The 25,668-nt window shown below is 45.4% G+C and overlaps 2 protein-coding genes across 2 annotated transcripts; both read right to left on the bottom strand.

Annotated features, from left to right (window-relative positions):
- Positions 1–3,784: 3,784 nt before the first annotated feature.
- UBQLNL (ubiquilin like) lies at positions 3,785–6,079 on the bottom strand. Its single transcript, XM_061380621.1, has one exon. The coding sequence runs from the start codon at positions 5,788–5,790 to the stop codon at positions 3,985–3,987; it is 1,806 nt and encodes a 601-aa protein (XP_061236605.1). The 5' UTR covers positions 5,791–6,079; the 3' UTR covers positions 3,785–3,984.
- An 11,301-nt stretch (positions 6,080–17,380) lies between these two features.
- On the bottom strand, positions 17,381–23,049 carry LOC133226745 (olfactory receptor 52B2-like). Its single transcript, XM_061380620.1, has 4 exons — positions 22,580–23,049; positions 19,366–19,541; positions 18,895–19,032; positions 17,381–18,409 (listed from the first exon to the last, which is right to left on the bottom strand). Exons 3-4 carry the CDS (start codon positions 18,945–18,947, stop codon positions 17,815–17,817), a joined length of 648 nt encoding a protein of 215 aa, XP_061236604.1. The 5' UTR covers positions 18,948–19,032; positions 19,366–19,541; positions 22,580–23,049; the 3' UTR covers positions 17,381–17,814.
- Between the last annotated feature and the right edge of the window lie 2,619 nt (positions 23,050–25,668).

The raw sequence follows: 25,668 nt of genomic DNA, 5'->3' as shown, positions 1-25,668 counted from the left end.
TCTATTTCATATCCAAATGAAATGTTAAGAAGGTAGTTCTACACTGTGAGGCTGACTTCATCAGCATCAACAGAGTATGTGGAGCGGTGTGTGTGTGTATATGTAGTAAAAGGACAGAGGTAAAAAGACTGAATTGTGGACAGTACGATATTTAGAAGTCTGAAAGATTGGATGAATTCAGCAAAGGAAATTGAAAAGAAATAAAACATTAAGTCAGAAAAGGAAATTAGAGAAAGAAGTCAAAGGACAAAGTTTCAAAAAAAGAGAAAGTAAACAAATGTGTCAAATGATTCTGGTAGGTAATAAGTGAGGACTGAGAATTGGCTACTGCGTTTGAACAAGAGAGACCAGTTAGACTGAGGGCCATGATGAGACCAAGTCTGGAAGAGTAGTGAGGCCAGAAAATCTGATTGGAGTGGGTTTTAAAGTAAATGGGTTGGAAAGGAAGTGGATCCAAGAAGAGTAAATGAGAAAAGGCTGATGGCTGCACAGAAATGGGGAATAAATCTTTTTGTGTGTGTTTGTTTCTTTGTTTATTAAGACAAGACAATTATAATATACTTTTATTTTAATGGAAACAATCCAGTGAGGAAGAGCACAGTGATGCAGGAGAAAGAGAAACAGTTGTAAAAGCAAATTGTTGAGAAGATAGAGGGATTGGAATCAAATGCCCAAGTGAAGAGCTTGATTTAGGATCCTGGACAGTTTATTCATTAAAAGAGGATGAAGGGTGGAGTATACAGGTATAGATGCAAGATAGTTGGTTGAATTAGTGGCAGACAAAGGTGAAAGTCACTTTTGATCACTTTTGTCTTCTTGTTGGAATAAGGAAAATATCATCTGAGACTGAGAATAGATATTAAAGGGCTGTTGAAAGTTTTAGAAGAGCATATAAGGTATGAAATAATCATCTCAAAGAATATGGCTAGAGCATTGGATCTCCAAGTGTGGTCCTTAAATCAGTATCATCAGCATGACCTGGAAATTGTCAGCTATGCAGAATTTGGGGCCTTCCTGTAGAACCACAGAATTGAAAACCCTTGGAATGAAGCTCAGAAATCTGGGGGTTTTGACACACCCTCCAGGTGATTTCTGATGTAAATTCTAGAAAAAAAGCATTAAAATAAGAAAATGTATTAGGCATACAAACAGACCAACTAAAGCCTTGGAAATGAATTTAAATAAGACTAGTCAGCACAGTTATATGATTTTCTTTGCCTACACAGAGATTGGAGAAGGCAATGGCACCCCACTCCAGTATTCTTGCCTGGAAAATCCCATGGACGGAGGAGCCTGGTAGGCTGCAGTCCATGGGGTCGCTAAGACTGAGTCATGGGGACATGACTGAGCGACTTCACTTTCACTTGTCACTTTCATGCATTGGAGAAGGAAATGGCAACCCATTCCAGTGTTCTTGCCTGGAGAATCCCAGGGATGGGGGAGCCTGGTGGGCTGCCATCTATGGAGTCGCACAGAGTCGAACACGACTGAAGCGGCTTAGCAGCACACAGAGATTAGGCAGGGTTGGATATAATTGTTATAACCATCGTGAGTTTGCTAGGTGGGTATTATATCAGAATAATTATGATAGATTGAGTAGTGTTGAAGCTAGAAAACTATGTTTGGGAACCTAAAGTAGGTACATGGAGAACATGTACCCCACTTCTAAGTCCACAGAGAAGGAAAGAAACAGTCATCACTGCTGGAGAAGCAGTCTTCTCAGCGAACACTCAGATATTAATCACAGCAAAAAGGTGAGGGAACATTGAGAGATAATGTTGTAGGTATGAGTTTCACTGTTGCTGAATTGCATCCTAAAAGGTAGAGTGGGAAAAACCGACAAGTGGAAACTGAGTCACATGAGGGAATTTCAGAGCATATTGAGAGAATCAGGAAGATAATCTGGAGACTTTTGGCTCCTTATGTAGACTGAGGATAAAATATTTAATTGGATTAATAGAGATATCTTAATGGGGAAGTGAAAAATCTGTTTCTAGCTATAATTTTCTTTCTTGAGGGGGCTTCCCTGTGGCTCAAATGGTAAAGAATCTGCCTGCAATGCAGGAGACCCAGGTTTGATCTCTGGGAGAAGGAAATGGCAATCTGCTCCAGTATTCTCAGTTAGATTGGAAACTGTCCTGCATTTCTCCAACTCTGAGTCTTTGTCACTCAGTTGTGTCTGACTCTTTGTGACCCTTTGGACTATAGTCCACCAGGTTCCTCTGTCCAGGGGATTTTTCAAGCAAGGATACTGGAGTGGGTTGCCATTTCCTTCTCCAGGGAATCTTCCCTATCCATGGATTGAACCTGCATCTCCTGTGTCTCTTGCATTGCAGGCAGATTCCTTACCCACTGAGTCAGGTTTTCCTGATGGTCCAGATAGTTAAAGAATCCTCCTGCAATGACGGACACCCTGGGTCAGGAAGATCCCCTGGAGAAGGGAATGGCTACCCACTCTAGGATTCTTTCCTGGAGAATTCTATGAACAGAGGAGACTGGCCGGCTACAGTCTATGGGTCACAAAGAGTCGGACATGACTGAGTGACTATCACTTCACTTCATTTCTTTGACCTGTTTCTTTTTGATAGGTCATGGTGATGGAGTGGGACCTTTGGCAGCAGATTTACTGAAGCACTGGGAGCTTAATGGAGCTTTCTTTACTCTTGCTGATGGTCATGTCGGGGCTGAAGGATGGGTGATCTGTGAGGACTACACAAATCTGAATATCCCTCACCTCCTCCACTGCTCCTGCCCTATTCCCAGACACCACTGTCTCCCACATGCTAGAACTAGTGTTCCTGCTTCCAGCTTTCTCTTCTACAACAGTGTTCCACTCTCAGCAGCCAGACTGACATACTGAACTACTCTATTCCTTCGCTAAAACCTAGCAATGATTTTCTTTTGTATTCATAGTAAAATCCAAAGTGATCACCAGATCTACAAAGCTCTTCGTGATTTCTAATAATTCTCTTTTCCCCCTTATTTTTTAGTTCACTCCTCTCCAGCTACACTGTCCCTTGTTATTCTTCAAACACAACAAGAGTACTCTTATCTCACAGCTTTTCCTCTTATGCAGCCTTCTCTGCCTGGAACAATGCCTGGAACAATGCCTGGAATTGTGTGTGTTGCTCTCCCAAGTCGTTGTGATTTCCGCTCAACTGTCTCCTTTCAGAGAAGCCTTCCTTTATGATCCCCCATTTAGAACAGCTTATCCACTGCATTTTTCTTTATAGCACTTATAAACACCTCAGGTAGCTATACATTCAGCTGTATTTCCTAGAGTAGGAAATGGCAACCCACTCCAGTATTCTTATCTTGAGAATTCCATGGACAGAGGAGCCTGGCAAGTTGTAGTTCATGAGGTTGCAAAGAGTTGGACACCACTGAACACACATACACGTATTTCCCTCTTTTCATATGAGTATGTTATGACTGTCTTCCCTACATGTGGGTCTATTTTGGTCTCTAAGCATTTGTGTGCAGCTGTCTATACACATGATTATGTGTACTGTGTGGTGACTTTATATGCCTATATATGTGAATCTTGGGCTGTTAGCCATGTGTGCATATGTGTTTGAGGTTATATGTGCATGTTCTTGGATATGTGAGCATGACATGATGTCTGACATATAATTCTGTGGGTGCAAATATGCTTTTCTATTTTAACATATGCATGTGGTTGTGGTGTGTGTGTGCTCACGCATGTATGGTACATGAGGTAGGGTTATTACACATTGACAGTTGACTTTTTCATAAAAAAAAAAAAAAAAGGCCAAACTTCAGATGGGGTCAAGTTGATGTAGCCATTTTATTGACAGATCTCTCAGCTATGGCCAATGGTCTATTATTCAGTAAAGAAAGCACTGTTTGGTTTTTCCCATTCTAGGACTTCTCCTAACCAGAAGCACCAGAAAAGATGAAGGCAGATGAGGTAGTCAAATGGGTTGGCAGGCAGGTAGCAAAGCAAATAGGTATGCCCAGTGGTTAGGATCCCTGGGATCTCCTGAGCTTCTGGATGGCAGCACTGGTGTCTCCCTCGGTGGCAATGAGGGCCTGCAGATTGGCATGATGGTTTGCAAATCCCATGGCCTGGAGATATTCCATTTGCTTGCTGAAACGAGTCTCAGGGGCTTGTAGAGGGTGGGAGGGGTCTCCAGCTAGGGACTGTAGCCTCTGTAGGACTGCTCCCGATTTGGGACAGGACTCAGGTCCTTTAGGCTCAGCCATATTGGACACATCCCAGGTCCAGGGCACTGTGTCAGGGTAGCTGCAGCTGGGTGCAGGAAGCCAACCCAGGCCCCATAGGTAGGGAGCAACACAGGGTAGAAGAACAGGAGCCTCAGTGGCCAACAGCTGCAGACTCTGCTCAATCTGCAGTATTGCTTGTGATGCTTTAGGGTTGGCTAGAGCTAAAAGCATATCGGAAAACTGAGTCTGCTGCAGAAATGCAGGCAGTTGCTGCCTCCACTGTTCACTCGGCTGGGGCACACTCATGAACAACATCATCTGGTCTGCCAGGGAAGGGTTGTTCAAGAGCAGTTGCATCATGTTTCCTTGGATCTGGGAGCTGGTCTGCTCATTTGATTGCTGGAGATCATCTAATTTCCGGTTAGAGCTATCTAGAGAAATGGTGGCATCTTTGTCTTCTGCCTGGGGCAGCTGGTTGAGCTCTCTGCTAGGTAAGGCTGGTATCCCAGTTGGCTGCTCCACAGCACTAGCATGACTTTGACCATTAGTGGAGTTAGAAGTACTGGCCCTGGAAGTATGATTTGCCATGTTGAGGGTAGAATTGACTGAAGTGATTGAAGATACACCTCGAGAATTAGCATAGATGACTCGGGCTGTAGGGGGCTGTGGGAGATGTTCCTGTTGTTCCTGGGATGGTGGTGGAGATGGGAGTGAAAACTGGACTTGCTCTGGCACTTGTCCTCCCAGAAGAGCTGTGAAAATGTTGCCCCCAAATGGATCTTGTGTGCTGTTGAGCATCTGATCACTGAAATCAGCAGAACTCTGACCTGAGGCACTGTCCCATCCTGGGACAGTCTCTAAGCCTACATATGACTGTGGGTTCGGTGGACTCTCAAGATTCTGTGCAGGTTGCTGGATCTGCATTATTTCCTGAATCACTGCCAGGTTCCTGGCCAGCTCCAGAGTCTGCCACAGGATCTCAGAATTGTCAAGGAAGTGTGAGACCTCTGGGTTCTGCTGCATCAATTGCTGAGTGTCTAGGTGTTCTGAGATGAACTGTCTCATGAAGTCTGTGTTGGACAGGAGTTGCTGGATGCTAGGATTCTCCAGTATCTGTGCTATGCGCTCTGGACTACCCACTTTCAAGTCCTGGGTATGCACCTTGGGCGCATCCTCTGAGAGAGCTGACTCCACTGGTGTGTAACACACACCAACAGATTGGTATACCCCACTACTGTTTCCTTTTGTGTTTTTGTCCTGGTGGCAGGGATGGGCTAGGGATCTGGAGCCGTTTTTGGACTTGATGACCACATGGATGGTGTGACCGTCCAGGATGCCCCTCTGGCTCAGCACATCATGGTCTTTGAGAAGGCGGCCCATGAAGACAAGCACTAGTTGGTCCATTTGACATTTAAAGTGAGCCGACAGCTTCTCCTTGAACTGCCTTACCGAGGTATCATTGGCTATCACAAAGTCTTCCTGCTTGCCTGGTGTCTTCACTATCACCCTAGTGACAACCGGAGAGATCTTCTTCTCTGCAGGCAGCCCTGAATGATGCCCACACTGGGCCATCCTGGGTGTTCGAGCGATGACATGCGGCATGGACCTTAGTGGGTGGGCAGATGGGGAGCAGGTGGAAGCAGGGGCAGAGGGGTGAGGGCGGGCAAATACTTCCTCTGGCCTCTGTTTCAGGTGTTGCGTTCTCAGGCCACAGGCTGGTTTCCTCGTTGCCCCAAAGGGGATGAGTGACCAGACTGGGGCCAGGTATTTTGTGATGTTGTACCCCCACCCCAGTTCTCCAGATACGGCCCAGCTGAGGCCTGTTGTGGCTACTAATTCATTCTTGATATAAAGTAGGCTAAGTGGAGATGACCCATGCCAGGGCTGCCCCTCCCCCAGCCCCACCCACCAAAAGCACAGCTCTTGAGAAAAGGGATATTGTGATGTCAACCCAAGCCTCACAGTCTCTGGCTGAACTAGTTGGGAAAGGAAACCTATTTGGGGACTCTGGGTCTTCATAATAAAAGAAAATAAGACACTTTTACAGGAAATAGAGGGCAAAGTTCTCAGAATACAGCTATTAAAAGTACAGACTGCTTAGTCATGGTTGCTCAGTCATGTCCGACTCTTTGCAACCCCATAGACTGTAGCCCACCAGACTCCTGTGCCCATGAAATTCTCCAGGCAAGAATACTGGAGTGGATTGCCATTTCCTTCTCCAACAGACTGCTTACATAGTCCATATGTTTCTCTGTGGTGCTGTGTGTGAGTCCCTTGTGGGGATATCAGGCTTGTGAATGAAAAGCTAGGTCTATTAAAACCATAGGTAAAACCATATACCTGTAGGTAAGAAAGAAATTTCTTCCACAAGAAGGAGTTTATTCCTTTTTTGGAGATCTGGAAAAAGTGAAGCCTTAGAAAGGAAAGGTGGCATATTGGTAAAGAACCTGCCTGCCAGTGAAGGAGATGTAAGAGATCCGAGTTTGATTTCTGGATTGGGAAGATTCCCTGGAGGAGGGCATGGCAACCCACTTCAGTATTCTTGCCTGGAGAATCTCATGGTTAGAGGAACCTGGCGGGCTATGGTCCATGGAGTCACAAAGAGTCGGACATGACTGAAGCGACTTAGCACATAGAAAGGAAAATGGAGCAAGACAAAAGCTTCTTAAGTGGAAGAGAAGGCTGTGTTTTTCTCTGTGTCAAGATTCTGGGATTCTAGACTTAACTGAGAGTGTTTCCATGGAGTGGGAAATGATTTCCTCTATCCTAGAAGTAGGAGTAGGGCTAAACAGGGAAAATCCTCCTAGAAGCATTACACACTGAAGGTGAATGAATCCTTCCTTGCTAAGTATTTTTTATTTGCTTATCACTTGGTCTTTTCTACACAGTGCTACAGCAGAACTTTTAAAATAATTTCTTTCAATGTCCTGGCCCAGTCATGAGTTGCCTACCTTTGTGTTGAAGCATTAAGGGGGAAATTTGTCTGTAAATCAAGAAGTGAGCATAGAGTTGGTTTAGCAGTGAAATTCCTAACAGGGCAGGATTAGGCATCTATAAGCCAACATCTTTTCTTTTTTATTTGGCTAGCAGATGAATTTTCTGTTAAAGGACAAATTAAAATGCTTTTGTTTATTGATATTTCGGTATGGATGGAAATATTGTATATGTAAGAGTGGGAATGCATGTCTGATTTGGATACAAGATTTGTAAATGTATGTATACGTGAAAGTGTAAGCATGAGACAGTGTGAGTGAAGTATTCTGGTATCCTCTGTGTGATTCAGAAGACTTTAGGGTCTGAAATCTTGAACATTCCATGTACCTGCATGGACAGAAGGTACATCATATCATCATCAGATACATACATCAGATAAGTACAAGCAGACGATCTTAGTCTGAGCAAAGAAACTAATGACAGTCAGCTAGCAGACTTTCTGCTATCATATCAAATGATTCCTTATATAGAAGGTCTGGGCCTTTAGCCCAGACCATGTCAGAGGTCATGTCTCAGCCTTCCATTGCTTAATTCCTAGAGCAGGATTCAGGTCTAAGGCCATCTCTCAACTGCATTCGAAGTGAAATTGATCAGGACAGTGAAACATTAATTTTCACACTAAGATACTGCCTCTTTTCTCCCCAGGTACAGCATAGGAGGTTGGGGATAAGATAAGAAACTTGCACATCTCACTTTAATGATCAACTCCCTTGTATCTTCAGCACTGGAACCAGAGGATCTCAGCCTCAGACATAGAGAATTCTAAACCTAGCTCAACAGACTTCCACAACTGGAAGAGTTGGAATCACAGTTTTCAAAACACAGATGAGATTTGTTTAAAAAACTATGAATCCAGCTCCTACACTAGGTTTCTGGTAAAGAGGGGGTAACATTGCCCAGCTAATGTTTCATTTCCCAATGAAACTTCAATCAGATCTCCCCAGACCACTATTAAAGAGCACTTTAATGTGCTGATTGAGATATTTATTGTCAAGAACTAACTAGATATAATCAATATATCCCAATCATTAGAGCTGATGGCCATTTTGAGGAATGGTCCACCTGGAGGGTGAGGTAAAGGCCACACTTCTATAAACACTCTCTCCTGAGGTCTCAGGGTCTGGAGGGTTTTTTCAGTTTGACAGCTTTGGGAGGTGCCCAAGCCCCAAAGGGCCTTTTGGATGGTGGTCTTGGTAACCTATGCTTCAGTCCCAGGAAGCCAGGAAGCATAAATAATCAGGAAACCATCGCTGTAGACATAGAACCTGTGATCAGAAGGTTAGTAATTAATGCCTTATGGTGTTTCCAGCATCTTATCCAGAATGATGCTGAGATGGCACTCCCAGTGGTATCAAAAGCATAAAAACTCTCCTCTTGGCCAATGCTCAGTGGGCGTAAGGCATATAGCGCCTGCAGGCCATGCAGGTCCCTGACACGGCTGGCTTGCACTGGCTGGTGTACCATTTCCTCTACCTGTAGAGTGCTGGCATTGAAATGACTCACGCCAGGTAACCCTTGGCCACCTGAGTGGCACAGGGCACCCACAGCCCTTTATCATCACTAGCAAAATATAAATCTTTCCAGGGCACAGCAGCGTGGGAGAAGCAGTTGTTGTAGGTGGCACTGGACAGCTGACACTGCACAGCTGACCAGGGTGTTAGAAGAAAGGTCCACCTTGGCCATGGCGGCTGTGCCATAGTAGTTAAAGTACATGAAGTTCTTGTACAAAGTATTGCCACCGCCATTGCCATAGCCCATTTTCCTCTCCTCATAGTTCTGCAGCAGTACCAGACCTTCACAGGATTTGTATAGCCAATAGTAGTCAAAGTACCTAGGCCAAGCCTCACACCAAGATCATCAGGGTTAAAAAAAGTTAAAAAAAAAAAAAAAGCGAGAGAGAGAAGCCTGGAACTTCCCTGGTGGTCCAGTGGTTAAGAATCTGCCTTTTAATGCAGGGAACATGGGTTTGATCCCTGGTCAGGGAACTATGATTCCGCATGCCCCAAGGCAGCTAAGCCTGTGCACCACAACTTCTGAGCACAAGCGCCACAATGAAAGACCCCAAATAAGACTCGATGCAACCAAATAAATAAATAAGTAAAATACTAAAAATAAAAAGACCAGTGAGTGTCCTAACAGTCGGGGCTTTGGGAGTCAACCAGAATTGACTTGTAACCTCCCTTCTTTTACTTATAATATATTATGACAACATATATCTGTAAAGAAAAAAAAATGTAACAGTAATAATATTAAAATCAACTGCAATGATGCCCAGTGGGCACTATACATGCATTATCTCATTTAATTATAGTAAAACACTGTAAGGAAAGTTTAAAGAGCCTTGAGTATAGAAGAATTTGTTCTTGAGATAGGACCAGGCTGGGGATACAACTGCTTTGTATTATGATGGGATTAGAAATTCCAGACAGTGGGTTTATGAAGGAAGCTTGGGGCAGTCTGCACTATCCTTAACTCATGAAATGAGCATTAGGAGGTGACCTGTCAGATCTTGGCCAAGACTATCCAGGGGCATGCTTAAAGTAGAGGAAGCTGAGCTGGGGCCACAAAGAAACCTGCATTTAGGGTAGAGTAGAGCTCCTTTGGAATAAACCTGGTGCAGAAGGGAAATTATCCTGGACTCACCTGGAATCTGCAGGCAGAGGGGCCACCCAGTAGAGGGAAGATTTGGGTTGGGTGTCGAGTCTTGGTCCCAGGCACTTGTCTTGTACAAGAAGTCTCTCCAATTAAGCTGTACCACAAGGGGTTTGACAGACTTCCTTCATAGCTCAGTTGGTAAAGAATATGCCTTCAATGCAGGAGACCCAGTTTCAATTCCTGGGTTGAGAAGATCTCCGTGAGAAGGAAATGGCAACCCACTCCAGTATTCTTGCCTGGAGAATCCCATGGGCAGAGGAGCCTAGCAGGTTAAGGTCCAGGGGGGTCACAAGAGTCAGACACGACTTAGTGACTAAACCACCACCACAAGGGGTTTGCTGACTTTCTGGAGGCCTCCATGGGCACAGGAACCTAGAGAAGAGTTCAGGTAAGGTATGAGCTAGGAGTGAAGCATATAGCACACTGGAATCAGACTATGAAAGTATAATAACTACGTGCGCATTTGAGTGAGTGTCCATATACTTGAATGCATTTATATGTGTATAAGAGAAATGATTTGCAAGAATAAAGGTTAGTGTGTATGTCTGATTGCTATACTGTGCTTAGTCACTCAGTTGTGTCCAACTCTTGATTATGGGTGTGTTTATGTCTGTGTACAGGTATGCTTACGTTCAAGAGTACATCTGTCTCAGTCTGCATCCCTTTGAGACATACCAACAAGGAAATGAAAGCTTTGTTCTCCATCAGGATCTTTACTGCCCACCTTTCAGTCCCCTCAGTACACCATAGTGAATCCTGCATCCCCAACTCTGCCCTTGGGGAGAGGAGACCTTGGGAAATTCAGTCTGAGGCCTCACTAGGGTGCAGGGGTGAACCAAGGTGTCTGGAGGTCTTTTCTTGTTCCTTCTCACTCTCACACTCCCGTAGCTTGTTCTCAAGGACATCCACGTCTTAATGGACAGCATGAAAGCTGCACTGGTCAGAGTTAGCCAGAAGCCTGAGTGTGAGCTTGGCATTAGCTACCTATGGAAATGCAAAGCCAGGGATGTGGGTCACAGTGTTACTCAGAACTGAACTCAGTTTCCCTTATTTCTCAGCTCCAGAAAGGAGATTTCAGAAATTGTCAGATTTTTGAGATTAGATAAAATGGAAGGCTGTAGAGGCAACAAACATTTATTCATCCATCCACATACTTGGCTCTCCAGTTGATAGAGGAGGTCCCTAGTCCCACCCACTTCTCCCCTGACTTTAAGCTGGAAAACCAACTCTTGGACTCCCTCCAGCTCCAGACACAGCAGAGTGAAAGCTGGAGTCTCACAGCAGGCAGCAAGGGCAGCAGGATTCCTGGATTCTAGGATGTGGTTCATCTCCAAGGCCTGGTTACTCAGATTTTCAGTGGCGAATGCATGCTCACTGACCTGGACATGGAGGGATGAACACTGTGGCTCATCCTCCTGGTGCCACACAGTCTACAAAACACCCTCATATTTGCCACCTAATTTGTTTCCAATAAGAGCCCTCGAGGTGAGCCCAAGGTGCTATCCCCATCTCATAGCTGAGGACAGTCATATTCTTTTCACTGAAAAAATAAAAAAAAGCTCGATCCTGCACCACCCACATTCTCTGTTCTTTTACCTGGTTATAGCCCCACTCTCAGGAGTAGTTTGTTGAGTTAATGAATGCACTGACTCATAGCTTGCAATCTGATCCTATTCCAGCAGCCTTTCCCAGAAGGTCCACGGGTAACCATTACAGAAAGCAACTGCCCATATCACACTGCTAATGCAATATTTTTACACTCATCCTCACAGCATCAATTCCAAGCTCACTGGCCTGGATCACAAGTTTCTCAACATATCGCCCCTATTTTAACTTTTCAGCTCAAACTTTCCTGTCTCCCAGGTCTCTTGCATTACAGGCAGACTCTTTACCATCTGAGCCATCAGGGAAGCCCTTCCTTTGTACTGGTCCTTCCATTTCCAGGCCTCCTCTTGTTCCATATGCTCTTCCCATTTCCCAGTGGATTCTAGCCATTAATTTATTCATTAGCATAGAAAGTACTTCTTGCATGAGACTTTTTATAAAATATGACTAGTGAGGATCCCAAAACAGTACTCAGGATCCATCCTCAGCTCTTCCTCTATCATCCAGGCTCATACCCATGCTGGGTCCAGGACAGGCTGTGCTTGTATAACTTACAGTTTGGCAGCCCCAACTCGAGCCTCCAGCACTCACCTTGGACAGCTCCTGCTCATACATGCCCATAAGCTTCTGGGCTGTACTTTGTAGCTGCTCCAACTGCTGCAGGGGGATGAGGTAGTTCGGAGGGTAAACCACACCATGGCATAAGCCATCCTCATGCACACAGACTGGTATACTACTCAGCCATTGTAAAACATGGCCACTAGTACATTAAATCGGAGAAGGCAGTGGCACCCCACTCCAGTACTCTTGCCTGGAAAATCCCATGGACAGAGGAGCCTGGTGGGCTGCGGTCCATGGGGTCGCTAGGAGTCAGACACGACTGAGTGACTTCACTTTCACTTTTCGCTTTCATGCATTGGAGAAGGAAATGGCAACCCACTCCAGTGTTCTTGCCTGGAGAGTCCTGGGGACGGTGGAGCCGGGTGGGCTGCTGTCTCTGGGGTCACACAGAGTCGGACACGACTGAAGTGACTTAGCAGCAGTAGCAGCAGCAGTATATTAAACATAAAAAAGTGGGAGAGAAGGCTGACCCTTCTCTGAAGTGCCTTTCTCTGCATAGGAAGTTACTCTTGACTATCCAGGCATCCTTCTGTCATGGGTTGGAGAGATCCTTGCCTTGATTTCTTGGAATTAAAGTGCAGTTCCCTTCCAGCTCTTATTGGTAGGGCCACCCTCACCCTACTTCATGTACTGGCTGGATCTTCACATAATGGAAGCAGACTTTTTCCTGATGCTCTGTAGTTGAGTGGAAAACTGATCTAAAGAAAAGTTTTAGGGGACCAGTATGAGAGAGTATGAGAGAGTCTAGTCAAGGCTATGGTTTTCCCAGTGGTCATGTATGGATGTGACAGTTGGACTGTGAAGAGAGCTGAGCACCAAAGAATTGATGCTTTTGAACTGTGGTGTTGGAGAAGACTCTTGACAGTCCCTTGGATTGCAAGGAGATCCAACCAGTCCATTCTGAGGGAGATCAGCCCTGGGATTTCTTTGGAAGGAATGATGCTAAAGCTGAAACTCCAGTACTTTGGCCACCTCATGTGAAGAGTTGACTCATTGGAAAAGACTCTGATGCTGGGAGGGATTGGGGACAGGAGGAGAAGGGGACGACAGAGGATGAGATGGCTGGATGGCATCACTGACTCGATGGATGTGAGTCTGAGTGAACTCCGGCAGTTGGTGATGGACAGGGAGGCCTGGCGTGCTGCAATTCATGGGGTCTCAAAGAGTCGGACACGACTGAGCGACTGAACTGAACTGACCTGATGAGAGAGTCAATTCCTAGACAGGTTGATAAGAAGTCTGGGGTCCCCAAGGTGCAGAAAGGGGTCTGGGGCTCTCGAGGAGGAGAAAGAAACAAATAAGTCCAGAGCTGATAATTGCAGAACAAACAACTCATCTTGCTCAAGGATATGTTTTCCCTTAAACTTTGTACCAAGGATTATATGACAACAATGTATCCTGCTTGAGGACGTTTTTCTTCTTCTTAAGAACCTTCTGAATAATCCTGTCATCTTAAAGTGTATGTTGTGTGAGGGGCTCTGGTAAGATCTTTCTATTGTTAGTTCTAATCCCATTATCTTAAAATGTATATTGTGGGAGTGGGTCTCATAAAACCTTTAAAACCTTGAGACAGTCTTTTGATTTATTGTAATAACCAATTTAAAAAGTATATAGCTCCCTTGCTAAGACTAGCAAGGGGGGCACTCTCTGGCCCCCTTTTTATGTCTATGTCAGAAGCTTTCTCTGTCTCTTTTCACACTTTAATAAAACTCTGCTACACAAAAGCTCTTGAGTGACCAAGTCTGGTCCCTGGTCCTAAAGCTAAATCTTCTTCAAAGATCATGAATCCAACACCGTTCACCGAAAGTTATCTAGTGTTAGGGCTTCAGCAATCCCATTATAGAGTTTTAGTACATTCCCACAAATTCACTTTGTCTTGAAGATGGCAGGAGTTCTCTATTGTCAAAGAAGGAAAGTGAATATTAACAGCATCATGGGGCACCAGAGTTAAAGTGACAAGGTATGACTTGTAATTGACATGTTATAGCTGAATGAACTGAGGTGCTGAGAATCTAAAAAACAACTTTACTAAACCACATGATTACTAGGTGGCCAGCCTACAAGTGCCCCCAGGTCTAGGCCCTGTACTCCTGAGGAGCAGAGCTCCAAGCTCTGTTAAGGGAGGTGTGTGATGTAGCAGACATGGTGAGTGTGGGAGGTAGCTCTCTTGCCTCAGCAGAATAGGGAGAGAGGAGAATTTTCTAGTGATGAGAGATGTGTATCTATCTCCCTTGCCTATCATCTTACTTACATTGTCACTCAGAGTCCAAACCCACTGACTCCAGAGCCAGTTCGATTGGGTTCAACATCTGGCTCCATGACACTGTGTGAATCACTTAGTTTCTCTGTGCTCCAGTGTCCTTGTGTGTAAATGAGGATGATTACTTTTATTTTAAGAATTATAAATGTATGTAAAGACTATCTTTGTTGAACTACCATATGACCCAGCAGTTTCACTACTGAGCATATACCCTGAGAAAACCATAACGCCAAAAGACACATTTACTCCAGTGTTCACTGCAGCACTATTTGCAATAGCCAGGACATAGAAGCACCCTAAATGTCCACTGACAGATGAATTGATAAAGAAGGTGTGGTACATATATACAATCAATACTACTCAGCCATAAAAAGGAACAAAATTGTGCCATTTGCAGGGACATGGATGGACCTAGAGACTGTCATACAGAATGAAGTCAGTCAGAAAGAGAAAAACAAATATCATATATTGACACATACATATATGGAATTTAGAAGAATGGTACAGATGAACCTATTTCCAGGGCAAGAATAGAGACATAGACATGTGGAGACAATGGGAGAAGGGGAGGGTGGGATGAATTAAGAGACTGGGATTGAGCAAATACACTACCATGTGTAAAATAGATAGCTAGTGAGAACCTGCTACATAGCCCAAAGAGCTCAGCTCTGTGCTCTGTGATCTACAAAGGTGGGATGGGGAGGGAGGCATCTAAGATGGAGAGTATACAGGTATACATATAGCTGATTCACTTTGTTGTACAGCAGAAACTAACACAGCAGTGCAAAGCAAGTATACTCCAATTTAAAAAAGACTCTGGAGTCATTTATGTCATTTATTATAATTCCCTATATTCATCTCTCCAGTCCCACTTTGAAGCTAGATGGACCAGAACTAGATGGAAAACTCCTTCCCAAATTGTTGGTTAGGCCTGTGTTGCCAGCTGGAGCTTCCTTACAGAACCTTTAAAAATTAACATGTGTGGCCATTGCTCTCTGGATAGTCACACCCAAGGCTTCTATGGCCCTGGTAGTTAATCTGGCTATGTCTTCAGCTTATAACCCTAACCCAGTAGCTTGGCTTTTTCAGATAATAAAGCAGAGGTTACATAGCCTACAATAGCCCAGGGAGCCTCCTTTATGTCCAGCATCCTGAGCTCAGGGAAGGGGCGGCAGACCTCTGCAAAAGACAGGGCCTCAGAAAATGGCAGGAGTACAAAGCAGAATCCTTCTCTCTGTCCCCTTCCTCCTTGTTTCCCTCTATCACCCTATGCCCACACAAACCAAAGGATAGTCAGAGCAGGCAGGGTATCTCATACCCCTTCCCATATGTCCCTAGGTCTCTCCACCTTCACTTTCTCCCACAACCTGTAGCTTCTTGAAAAGGATCAGGGCAGTGGAGAAAGCAATCCCAAAGCACAGAGCCCTGTTTCTACTTGCTTGTGACATTTCTCCCCTCCACCTATACCTGAGGCTGTCCTGGGGACACCTGTGGCAGCCACAGCATCATGGTCGGGAGGGCTGGGATAGGCTGCCTCTTGCACTAGCTGTAGAAGTGGAGTAAGACCTTTGAACGTCCCTAGGCTCTATCTCTGGTCAGAGTAAACAGTCCCAGAAGGAGGGGTCCAGGTTTGGGCATCTGAAGGCACTGAGAGTAAGTGAGGGTGTGGGGAGGATCTGGGGGTACGGTGTGGACGAAAAGGGCTGTGACAGCCAGATAAGTGCCTCCAAAGATGGGGTGGGAGTGAGTTTCTCACTAAAAACATGGTCTTTCTCATCCATTCCAAGCTGAGATCTGACCAGTCCTGCCGGGCCCTCCTGCTCAAAAAGATTAAGGCAAACCTGAGACATCTTGTGGGGGCCTTGAGATGAGTTATTTTCAGAGGAGATTATGGTCTTCCTATTGACTTCATTTACTTAGCCATGCACTCTTGGATGAGGGCCAAGCTGCATATCTGGGAAGACTGCTTTAGCTTATGGAGGAACCACTTCCCCTTTTAAGGAAAGGATCCAAGAGCTTAGGTGAATGCATAACTCCAGAAAGACATGCTCAGGGCTCTGTTGGGAAATCTTCAGTGAGGGATCATACCCTCAAATTTCACTTATAGATTATCATCCTCTGGCTCTCTGACCAAGGCCAGGGATCCATCTCCCATCAACTCCCCTGGCTGGGCCTTGCTATAACCATGGGGTCCAGAGGGACCATAGAGGTTAGGGAGATAAAAGAGGAATGAGTTGAAAGCCCTAAGTTGCATGGAGTGGGAAACCTATCCAGAATCAGTGTCTAGGAAGATGTTAATAGAGCTTTGGGGAGCAAGGAAAAGTGGAAGAAGAAATCGAGTGTGAAACAGGACAAATTGTGCTGGATCATCTCCCTATATTTAGTACTAAAGCTGATGTGTGGTACTAGACAGAAAAGCAGGAGAAGCCTCTGAGTAAAGTTAGGGAACACCTTAGGGAGACAGCCACAGTATTGTCCATTCCCTTCCGCTCCCAGAGACAATGTCTCTCAAGATTTAGATATGAATCACCCAGGTCAGAAACTGTGTCAGTTTCCAGAGCTGAGCTCTATTTTATTCCTATTGTGACATTTCCCCAGCTTCCCCTGTCTTCATCCCTTCAGTCAACACAGAGTTCCTGCTCAGTGTCACACCGTGTACACAGGCCCTATTCAGAGCCACCTTTCTTTCATTTATCTGGTTCTGGCTGGATAGAATGATAGAAAAAGACAAGACCCTGATGATCAGCCTGAGTCCTAGGCCTCCCTGTCTGCCACAATCCAGGCCCAACGTATGCTATGCATCTATGGAAATCATACAGAGTTAGAGAGAGGAGGAATAGTCTTGGCATCGTAGACTCAGGCAGGGAGAGGTCAGTTCAATGTGCACTCAGTACCACGCGCTCTCCCTTTATGGGAAGAGGGCTGGGGTGAGCATAGGGCCACCTAGTGGCAGATGATGGCAATGCCTTGGTTAGAACAGGCCAGCTTGACCAACTGAGGGAAAATGCTGCAGAAAACAGGGTGCTCATTTGTTCCTGTGAGCAGGAGGCCTCCTGTGGGAGGCCCTCTCAGGGCCCACATCCCTCACTGGTCCTGCCCAGCAGAGCCAAAACAAGTGCCTGAGCCTCTGAGCGATCTGCTGGGTCCAAACTCTGTAGACCATGGGGTTGAGGGCAGGGGGCACCACCACGTAGAAGTTAGCCAGGAACATGTAGACGTGGTCGGGCACCATATGGCGGCCAAAACTGTGAGCCAGGAAGAAGAGAGCGGGTGTGTAGAAGAGGGTTATGACACTGGCAGGGGCCCCGCAGGTGCCCAGGGCCTTGTGCCGGGTGCTGTGGGAGGGCAGGTGACAGACCACGTGGAGGACGAAGGCGTAGGAAGCACCTATGAGCCCTAGGTCCAGGACTGGAGAGAGCAGTGCAGTGGCCAGCCCGTACCAGACACTGGGGCATGTGTCGCCACCGGCCAATCGAGCCATGCCCATGTGCTCACAGTAGGTGTGGGGCAGGGCCCGCTGCCCACAGTAAGGCAGTTCTCTGGAGCAGGGCCACCGGGGGTGCCATGACACAGGCCCCACGGGTCACAGCAGCTACAGCCATGATGCCTACCACACGCAGAGTCATCAGCGCCCCATATCGCAGAGGCTGGCATATGGCCACGTAGCGGTCCATGGCCATGGCCAACAGCACCAAGGACTCCGCAGTGAAGGCCACGTGGGCAACAAAGAGCTGGGCTAGGCAGGACTGGAAGGAGATCTCACCTGACAGGCCCCACAGCCCGGCCAGAGCTTTGCGCACTGTGGATGTAGCCAGCACCAAGTCAGCTGCTGCCAGAAGCCCCAGTAACTGGTACATGGGTCTCTGAAGTGCTTTATCAGCTGCCACCAGCCCCAGTAGAAGGGTGTTGACCACCAGAGCTGCCAGGTACAGCAGGCACACAGGCACAGAAAGCCAGGCATGCAAGGCCTCCATTCCAGGTACCCCCAGCAGGACAAAGGTCCCAGACCCCAAGCTGAGCCAGGTCTGGTTGAGAACAGGCAGTGTGGGATCCAGCTCCATCTCCTGGTTCCACTTGGCTCTGTCACTGTAGGAAACAAAAGAGATCTTTCCGAGGTAATCACCAAGTATACAGAGATTTTAGACAGGTGGAGGTGAGGATGGGGACTAAGGATGCTACAGCATTTGCTGAGAGCTATCTTTGTGTCTGGCACTGTTCTAGGGCTTTGGCATACACTAATTGGCCACCTCATGCTAAGAGTTGACTCATTGGAAAAGATTCTGATGCTGGGAGGGATTGGGGGCAGGCGGAAAAGGGCACGACAGAGGATGAGATGGCTGGATGGCATCACTGACTCGATGGACATGAGTCTGGGTGAACTCCAGGAGTTGGTGATGGACGGGGAGGCCTGGCATGCTGCGATTCATGGGGTCACAAAGAGTCAGACACGACTGAGCGACTGAACTGAACTGAACTGAACCTACAAATTCCCTAATTGTCTGTGAGTTTGTCAATGTTCCCCTCTGTGTGATGGATCAAGGAATCGGTTTCTGAGAAGCTAAAAAACTTACTCCAAGTCATACATCTGGTACATAAAGGAACTGGAATTTGAAGCGAAACTCATCTGACTAAAGATGATGCTCTTCCAACAGTCTTCTCTTCATCAGCCCAGGCTCACGGAGATGTTGGAATATGCTTTTCCTGATCACCTATCCCAGAAAAAGTCATTCCTGTTATCTAACCCTAGTCCCTTTAATATTAACTGATGTTAAAGAGATTAAGCATCCATGCTCCCTCCATCCTGGGGGAGATATCAGTCAGAAGGAAGGAAACATGGAATGGCCATTTTCTACTCCATTCAGTGACAAGTGCTTAGATAAAACTCATCTTCCTAGATCCTTTTCCAGAGGACACAATTAGCTCAGACCTGTTCTCCCAACATCACAGTCCTCCAAGTCTGTCCAGTACTTTTTCCCAGCTGCCCAAGGCCTGTGGCATCCCTCCCTCCACTCCCAGCTCTGATGTACCATAACTGTATATACCTGGCTCATGGAACTTAATTTCTTCTTTGACTAGGGAAGATATCCATCCCCTGATTCTGCTTTGTGGTTCTTCTTTCTTCTGTCCCTTGTCCAGGGGGACATCCTCTGGTTGTACAGAAACTCAGTCTGAGGAAGTTCTGATCTCACTGAGGACACGGCAGAGCATCAAGGTTGAGCTGTAGGGGAAGGGACCAGGATCAGATGCCACATGGCAACTAGTAGTCACGTTAGAATAGTGGAGGGAGGAGGATTTTACTTACTTGGGTTTAAGTGGGTAAAGAACAATCTAGAAGAAGGAGCCAGGCTTGGGTTTTCCGTGTTCTGACTGAGGCCAATTTACACCCTCTCATACCCAATTTTATGAGACATAGTAACTGGTATCTTAACCTGGTCCTGGGACTGAGGAGTTTCAATCAGGTTAGCAGAGAATAAGGTTTAACCCTGGGCAAAGCTGTCAAGCTCCACACCATTTGTGTTTGCTCTAGCTTTCTCTGCAATATGCCTCTTGGACATTCTCTCACATCCCCACACTGACTCCTGCAGATTAGAGGCAGGTGAGAAACCAGGCTAGACTTTCCCACATGGAACTCTTGGCTGTGTATAAACCAGAGATTTCTCCCGGAAGATGAGGCTTTGCCAAGTCACGAGGATTCATTTTACTTCTTACTATGGGGTAGTCCCATGACTTCATGGCAAATAGATGCGGAACAATGGAAACAGTGACATACTTTATTTTGAGGGGCTCCAAAATCCTTGCTGGAGAAGGCAATGGCACCCCACTCCAGTACTCTTGCCTGGAAAATCCCATGGACAGAGGGGCCTGAAGGGCTGCAGTCTATGGGGTCGCTAGGAGTCGGACACGACTGAGCGACTTCACTTTATTTTTTCACTTTCATGCATTGGAGAAGGAAATGGCAACCCACTCCAGTGTTCTTGCCTGGAGAATCCCAGGGACAGGGAGCCTGGTGGGCTGCCGTCTATGGGGTCGCACAGAGTCGGACACGACTGAAGCGACTTAGCAGCAGCAGCAGCAGCAGCAAAATCCTTGCAGATGGTGACTGCAGCCATGAAATTAAAAGATGCTTCCTCCTTGGAAGATGAGTTATGACCAACCTAGACAGCATATTAAAAAGCAGAGACATTACTTTGCCAACAAAGGTCTATCTAGTCAAAGCTCTGTTTTTTCTAGTAGTCATGTATGGACGTGAGAGTTGGACTATAAAGAAAGCTGAGCACCGAAGAATTGATGCTTTTGAACTGTGGTGTTGAAGAAGACTCTTGAGAGTCCCTTGGACTGCAAGGAGATCCAACCAGTCCATCCTAAAGGAAGTCAGTCCTATTCAGGACTGACATTGGAAGGACTGACATTGAAGCTGAAACTCCAAGCTGAATTGAACTGAAGTGAACTGATATGGTGGCTCCTTTAGATCCTGGAAAACTTCTGCCAGGACCCACAGGGCATTCTCAGCCTTGACAAGGGAAGGAGGATGTCAACTCCCTCAGGGCCTAAGAACATCTCTCACAAAACCACAAAGCAAGCACAATCCATTCCCAGATGGGAGCCCTATAAGAAAGTCCTATACTTAGGATCTGTGGGCCCTACTAGCCCACTTCCTCTTGGAAAAAATCCCAAAGACACCATTCCATCTACAGCCCACACTTCTACCCTTTTAATATATTTTCATGGGCTAAGTGAAGGGGAAGAAGAGGAAGTGGGGGACTCCCCCTACTCCCATCCTCTAGCCTCAGCCTCTGCTCTGTGTTGGGTTCTCTACAGGCACAGCTGCACCCTTCTTAGCCTCCATCTGCCTGCTCTACTTTTCCTGCCAAGTCCTCCTCCTCATCGCCAAGTTATAACAGGGTATTCCCTCCAGCAAAGGGTAGAAAATCAAAAAACATATAAAGTGTAGCAGGAATCATTAAGAAAAAAAGAAAGCAGAGTGCAAAAGAGTTCAAGAAATTAATTCAAACAACATGTATCGAGTCTCAGTTTTCTTATATGATTTGGGAGTGAATTGATTAATCACTCTGAAACTTCCTTTAAACAGTTTGTAATCCCCTTCCTGATTTATGAGGAGATAAGAGTGAGAGAAAAACACATTTTCCTTGCTTCTCTTTATTCCCACTTGAGCACAGAGATTCATTACCCTGAGGCCAGATTACCCAGTCTCCAATCCTCATACTGCCACACAAAAGCTTTCTGACTTTAAACAAAATACTCAACTTCTCTATGCTTCAGTTTCTTTGTTTCTAAACCAGGGATAATAATTAACATATATAAAGCAATAACATAAGGTACAGTAGTAGCTTAAACACAGTAAATGCCCAGCGTATGTTAAGCACTACTGATATTTTTATCCTTAACCCTCTTGTAACTCTTGGAATCCATTCTTCTCATGGTCCTTTCTACTGCATTCTTAGTTCTTAATTTCACAATCTGACAAAACGTCCTTTATCAAATCTTAAAAAGATAAGGTGAGCAGGGACTGAACTAAGGCTATTTGAAAGTAGAATGGTCTTAAGTCTAGAAAAAAAGGCAGTAAGGGGGTGGAGGGCAGCTAAAAGGAGACTGAAGGATTCAGATTTGATCTGATTAGACCAAAGGAAAAAAAAAAATCCTTTGCCAATAGCAGACCCAAGCAAAGGAGGTTGAATACAAGACCATTTCTAAATAAATGAGGAATACGACAGCATTGTCTTCTAATCCAACTCCTTGTCCCTCACCTCCACATTTTCACTTTATTCTGGCTCAGGAATGGTGAGCAGGAGAAAGGGAGTGGTGGTGCCTTAGTCCCAGTTCTCAAACTTGATGTCCCCACTGGCCTGCTGCACGGTACTCTCCTGTGCATCCCAAAGTTGTTCTCTGAGAAAAAGTCTGAACACCTCATTTCCACCAAAACTGAGGGGCTTCTGGAAGCATCTCCTCCAGGATGGGCAGTTTAGTGGGACTTTTCAGTATTGGGCTTGAAAGTGAAAATGAAGTTGCTTAGTCGTGTCCGACTCTTTGCAACCCCATGGACTGTAGCCTACCAGGCTCCTCAGTGGAGGCTGAGCCTCCAGGCTCCCCATGGAATTTTCCAGGCAGGAGTACTGGAGTAGGTTGCCATTGCCTTAGGGGATAAAGACACCTTTTCAAGGGTCCCCTAACTCTTTCTAGGATGTGACTGATCTTGGCTGATGAATTCATGCTACTGATGGAACAGGGCTCTCTTACCTCTTTGTTGTGAAAGAGAGGTTAAAGATGAGGAACAGGCACCCAGCCTCCCTCTACCCAACACTTCTTCAGTCCCTGCTGCTCCAGCTTATCAATTCAGCAGTCAGCACATCCAGAACCTAGGAGATTCCAAAGATGCTCCTATGGTCAGCCTGGGAGAGAACAGGTGGGGATAAGAAGGACTTATGAATTTCTTCTCTGTGCCCCTCAGAGGGCCATGGACCCTGAGCCCCTACAGGGATTGAGAACCTGCTAGTCACAGCTGTGAGGTGTTAATGAGGAATTAGCAGAAATTTGTAATCATCTCCGCTGACTTTCCTGGTCCCCAGGTTTATATGCCCCACACGTTCAGAACCTGGGCAAAGGTAGAGACTGAGCAGAGAGGTCTCTGAAAACCCATTGGACAAGCAGCAGCAAACTCAGATGGAGATGAGCTATGCTCTACAAAAAAGCCAAGCCTAGTTGTCATCTAGAAATGGACAAGGATAGTCGTTTTGATTTAGCATTGTTTCTGCCTTACTCCTAAAAAGAGACATACCAGCTGAATGGAAAGAGGCTGGGCTTTTGAATCAGGCAGACCTGGCTTGAATAAAATTCCACTGTTAAGTAGCCTTGAAGAAGTTTCTTAGATCTTCTGATCTTGATTTCTTTCCTTTGTGCTGTGGTGGTTGGTGTATCTTCCCAAAGAAGTGGTTGTGAAGATAAAAGTAACAGGAGTAAATCACCCAGTAGGGTGATTTAATTAAGGAGAAATGGCAATGCATTCCACTACCTTTGCCCGGAAAATCCCATGGACGGAGGAATCCGGTAGGCTACAGTCCATGGGGTTGCAAAGAGTCAGACACGACTGGGCGACTTCCCTTTCCCTTTCCCTTTTCATTAATATAGCATTACTCAAGGCTATGTGGCTTAGAGTCATCCTGAGGAAAAACTCTGTTGGATCCACATCACTTTTGGACTCTAATAATAAACATTATTAGTTTCATAATGTTTCCCCTCCTCAAAAAAATGCATCCTTCCATTCAGAGGTACATAACTGTAGTACTTGCTAAGTTGCTTCAGTTGTGTCCAACTCTTTGTGACCCTATAGATTGTAGCCTGCCAGGATCCTCTGTCCATGGAATTTTCCAGGCAAGAATACTTGAATGGGTTGTCATGCCCTCCTCCAGGGGATCTTCCCAACCCAGAGATGGAACCAGCGTCTCTTATGTCTCCTGCATGGGCAGGAGGGTTCTTTACCACTAACTCCACCTAGGTAACCCTAATAGAATGAAGTAATAAAAGGCATTTCACAATATCTCATGTACAGTTTATATTTGCTTTTAGTTTGCATAAAATTATTTTGTGTTTATACCATCACAGAAAAAATTCATAGTTTATCAAAAATAAAAAATATATACTACTGTAGTTGTGGTTTTTTTTTTTATTCCAGAAAAGTCATTTCATGTTAGGTCTTTTCCTTGTGGAACATGTTCATACATATTCTAACCTGGAGTGTCTGAAAGCAGTTACTAAGTTATGGCCCAGAAACCGTAAATAACAAGCCCACTGTGTAAAGGAGACAGGACTTCTGAGTGAGGAATCCAAACTTCACTACTTGTGAGAGCACCTGCTTTTTCCCCTTTTGTCAATACAACGTAATCTCATATATTTAAGAGTTTAATGATATGGAAGTCCAAATCACAGGACAAGTAAAGCCGGCAAATTTTTCTTTTATAATTGCAACTTGAATATACAAATATTACCAGCATGATAATTATTTTATGTGTGATTTAAATATGAAAGTGATGTGAAGGAAAGTTATGACCAACCTAGACAGCATATTAAAAAGCAGAAACATTTCTTTACCAACAAAGGTCCGTCTAGTCAAGGCTATGGCTTTTCCAGTGGTCATGTATGGATGTGAGAGTTGGAATATAAAGAAAGCTGAGAAGAATTGATGCTTTTGAACTGTGGTGTTGGAGAAGACTCTTGAGACTCCCTTGGATCGCAAGGAGATCCAACCAGTCCATCCTAAAGGAGATCAGTCCCGGGTGTTCATTGGAAGGACTGATGTTGAAGCTGAAACTCCAATATTTTGGCCACCTGATGCGAAGTTGGCCGCATCAATTGGCCAACTTCAATTGGCCACCTCAATTCCACCTCATTGGAATTGAGGGCAGGAGGAGAAGGGGACAACAGAGGATGAGATGGTTGGATGGCATCATTGACTCAATGGACATGGGTTTGGGTGGACTCCAGGAGTTGGTGATGGACAGGAAGGTCTGGCGTGCTGCAGTTCATGGGGTCGTGAGGAGTCGGACATGACTGAGTGACTGAACTGAACTGAACTGATGTGAAGGAATAATTATTTTTTTAGCATTCTTGCTGACAAATACAACCAACTTAGACCTGTATGTAAAGCTATGAATGAAGGATACAATATGTAGTTTAGGGTTTAAGCTTGGTGTAAAAATACGTCCTGATAGAAACCTGCCTTCTAAGAAATCTGTATGCAGGTCAAGAAGCAACAGTTAGAATTGGACATGGAACAACAGACTGGTTCCAAATGGGGAAAGGAGTATGTCAAGGCTGTACATTGTCATCCTGCTTATTTAACTTATGTGCAGGGTACATCATGCGAAATGCCAGGCTGGATGAAGTACAAGCTGGAATCAAGATTGCTGGGAGAAATATCAATAACCTCAGATATGCAGATGACACCACCCTTATGGCAGAAGGCAAAGAACTAAAGAGACTCTTGATGAAAGTGAAAGATGAGAGTAAAAACTTGGCTTAAAAAAACACTCAGCATTCAGAAAACTAAGATCATGGCATCCGGCCCCATCACTTCAAGGCAAATAGATGGGGAAAGAGTGGAAACAATGAGGGACTTTATTTTGGGGGGCTCCAAAATCACTGCAGATGGTGACTGCAGCCATGAAATTAGAAGACACTTGCTCCTTGGAAGAAAAGCTATGACCAACCTAGACAGCCAGCATATTAAAAAGAAGAGACATTACTTTGCCAACAAAGGTCTGTCTATGTTTTTCCAGTAGTCATGTATGGATGTGAGAGTTGGACTATAAAGAAAGCTGAGCACTGAAGAA

The sequence above is a fragment of the Bos javanicus genome, chromosome 15 (genome assembly GCF_032452875.1).
Source record: "Bos javanicus breed banteng chromosome 15, ARS-OSU_banteng_1.0, whole genome shotgun sequence".
Lineage (NCBI taxonomy): Eukaryota > Metazoa > Chordata > Mammalia > Artiodactyla > Bovidae > Bos > Bos javanicus.
Note: the sequence above shows the minus strand (reverse complement) of the source record. Positions and strands in the feature narration are given on the sequence as shown.

Bases quoted from the DNA above. Each gene is read 5' to 3' on its own strand.
- LOC133226745 (XM_061380620.1), bottom strand. From the start codon at position 18,947: ATGAGTTTCGCTTCAAATTCCAGTTCCTTTATGTACCAGATGTATGAC. The intron at 18,410-18,894 runs GTAAGTTTTTTA...TGTTTCCTACAG, and splicing joins TACCAGATGTATGACTTGGA to TGACAGAGCCAAGTGGAACC.
- UBQLNL (XM_061380621.1), bottom strand. From the start codon at position 5,790: ATGCCGCATGTCATCGCTCGAACACCCAGGATGGCCCAGTGTGGGCAT.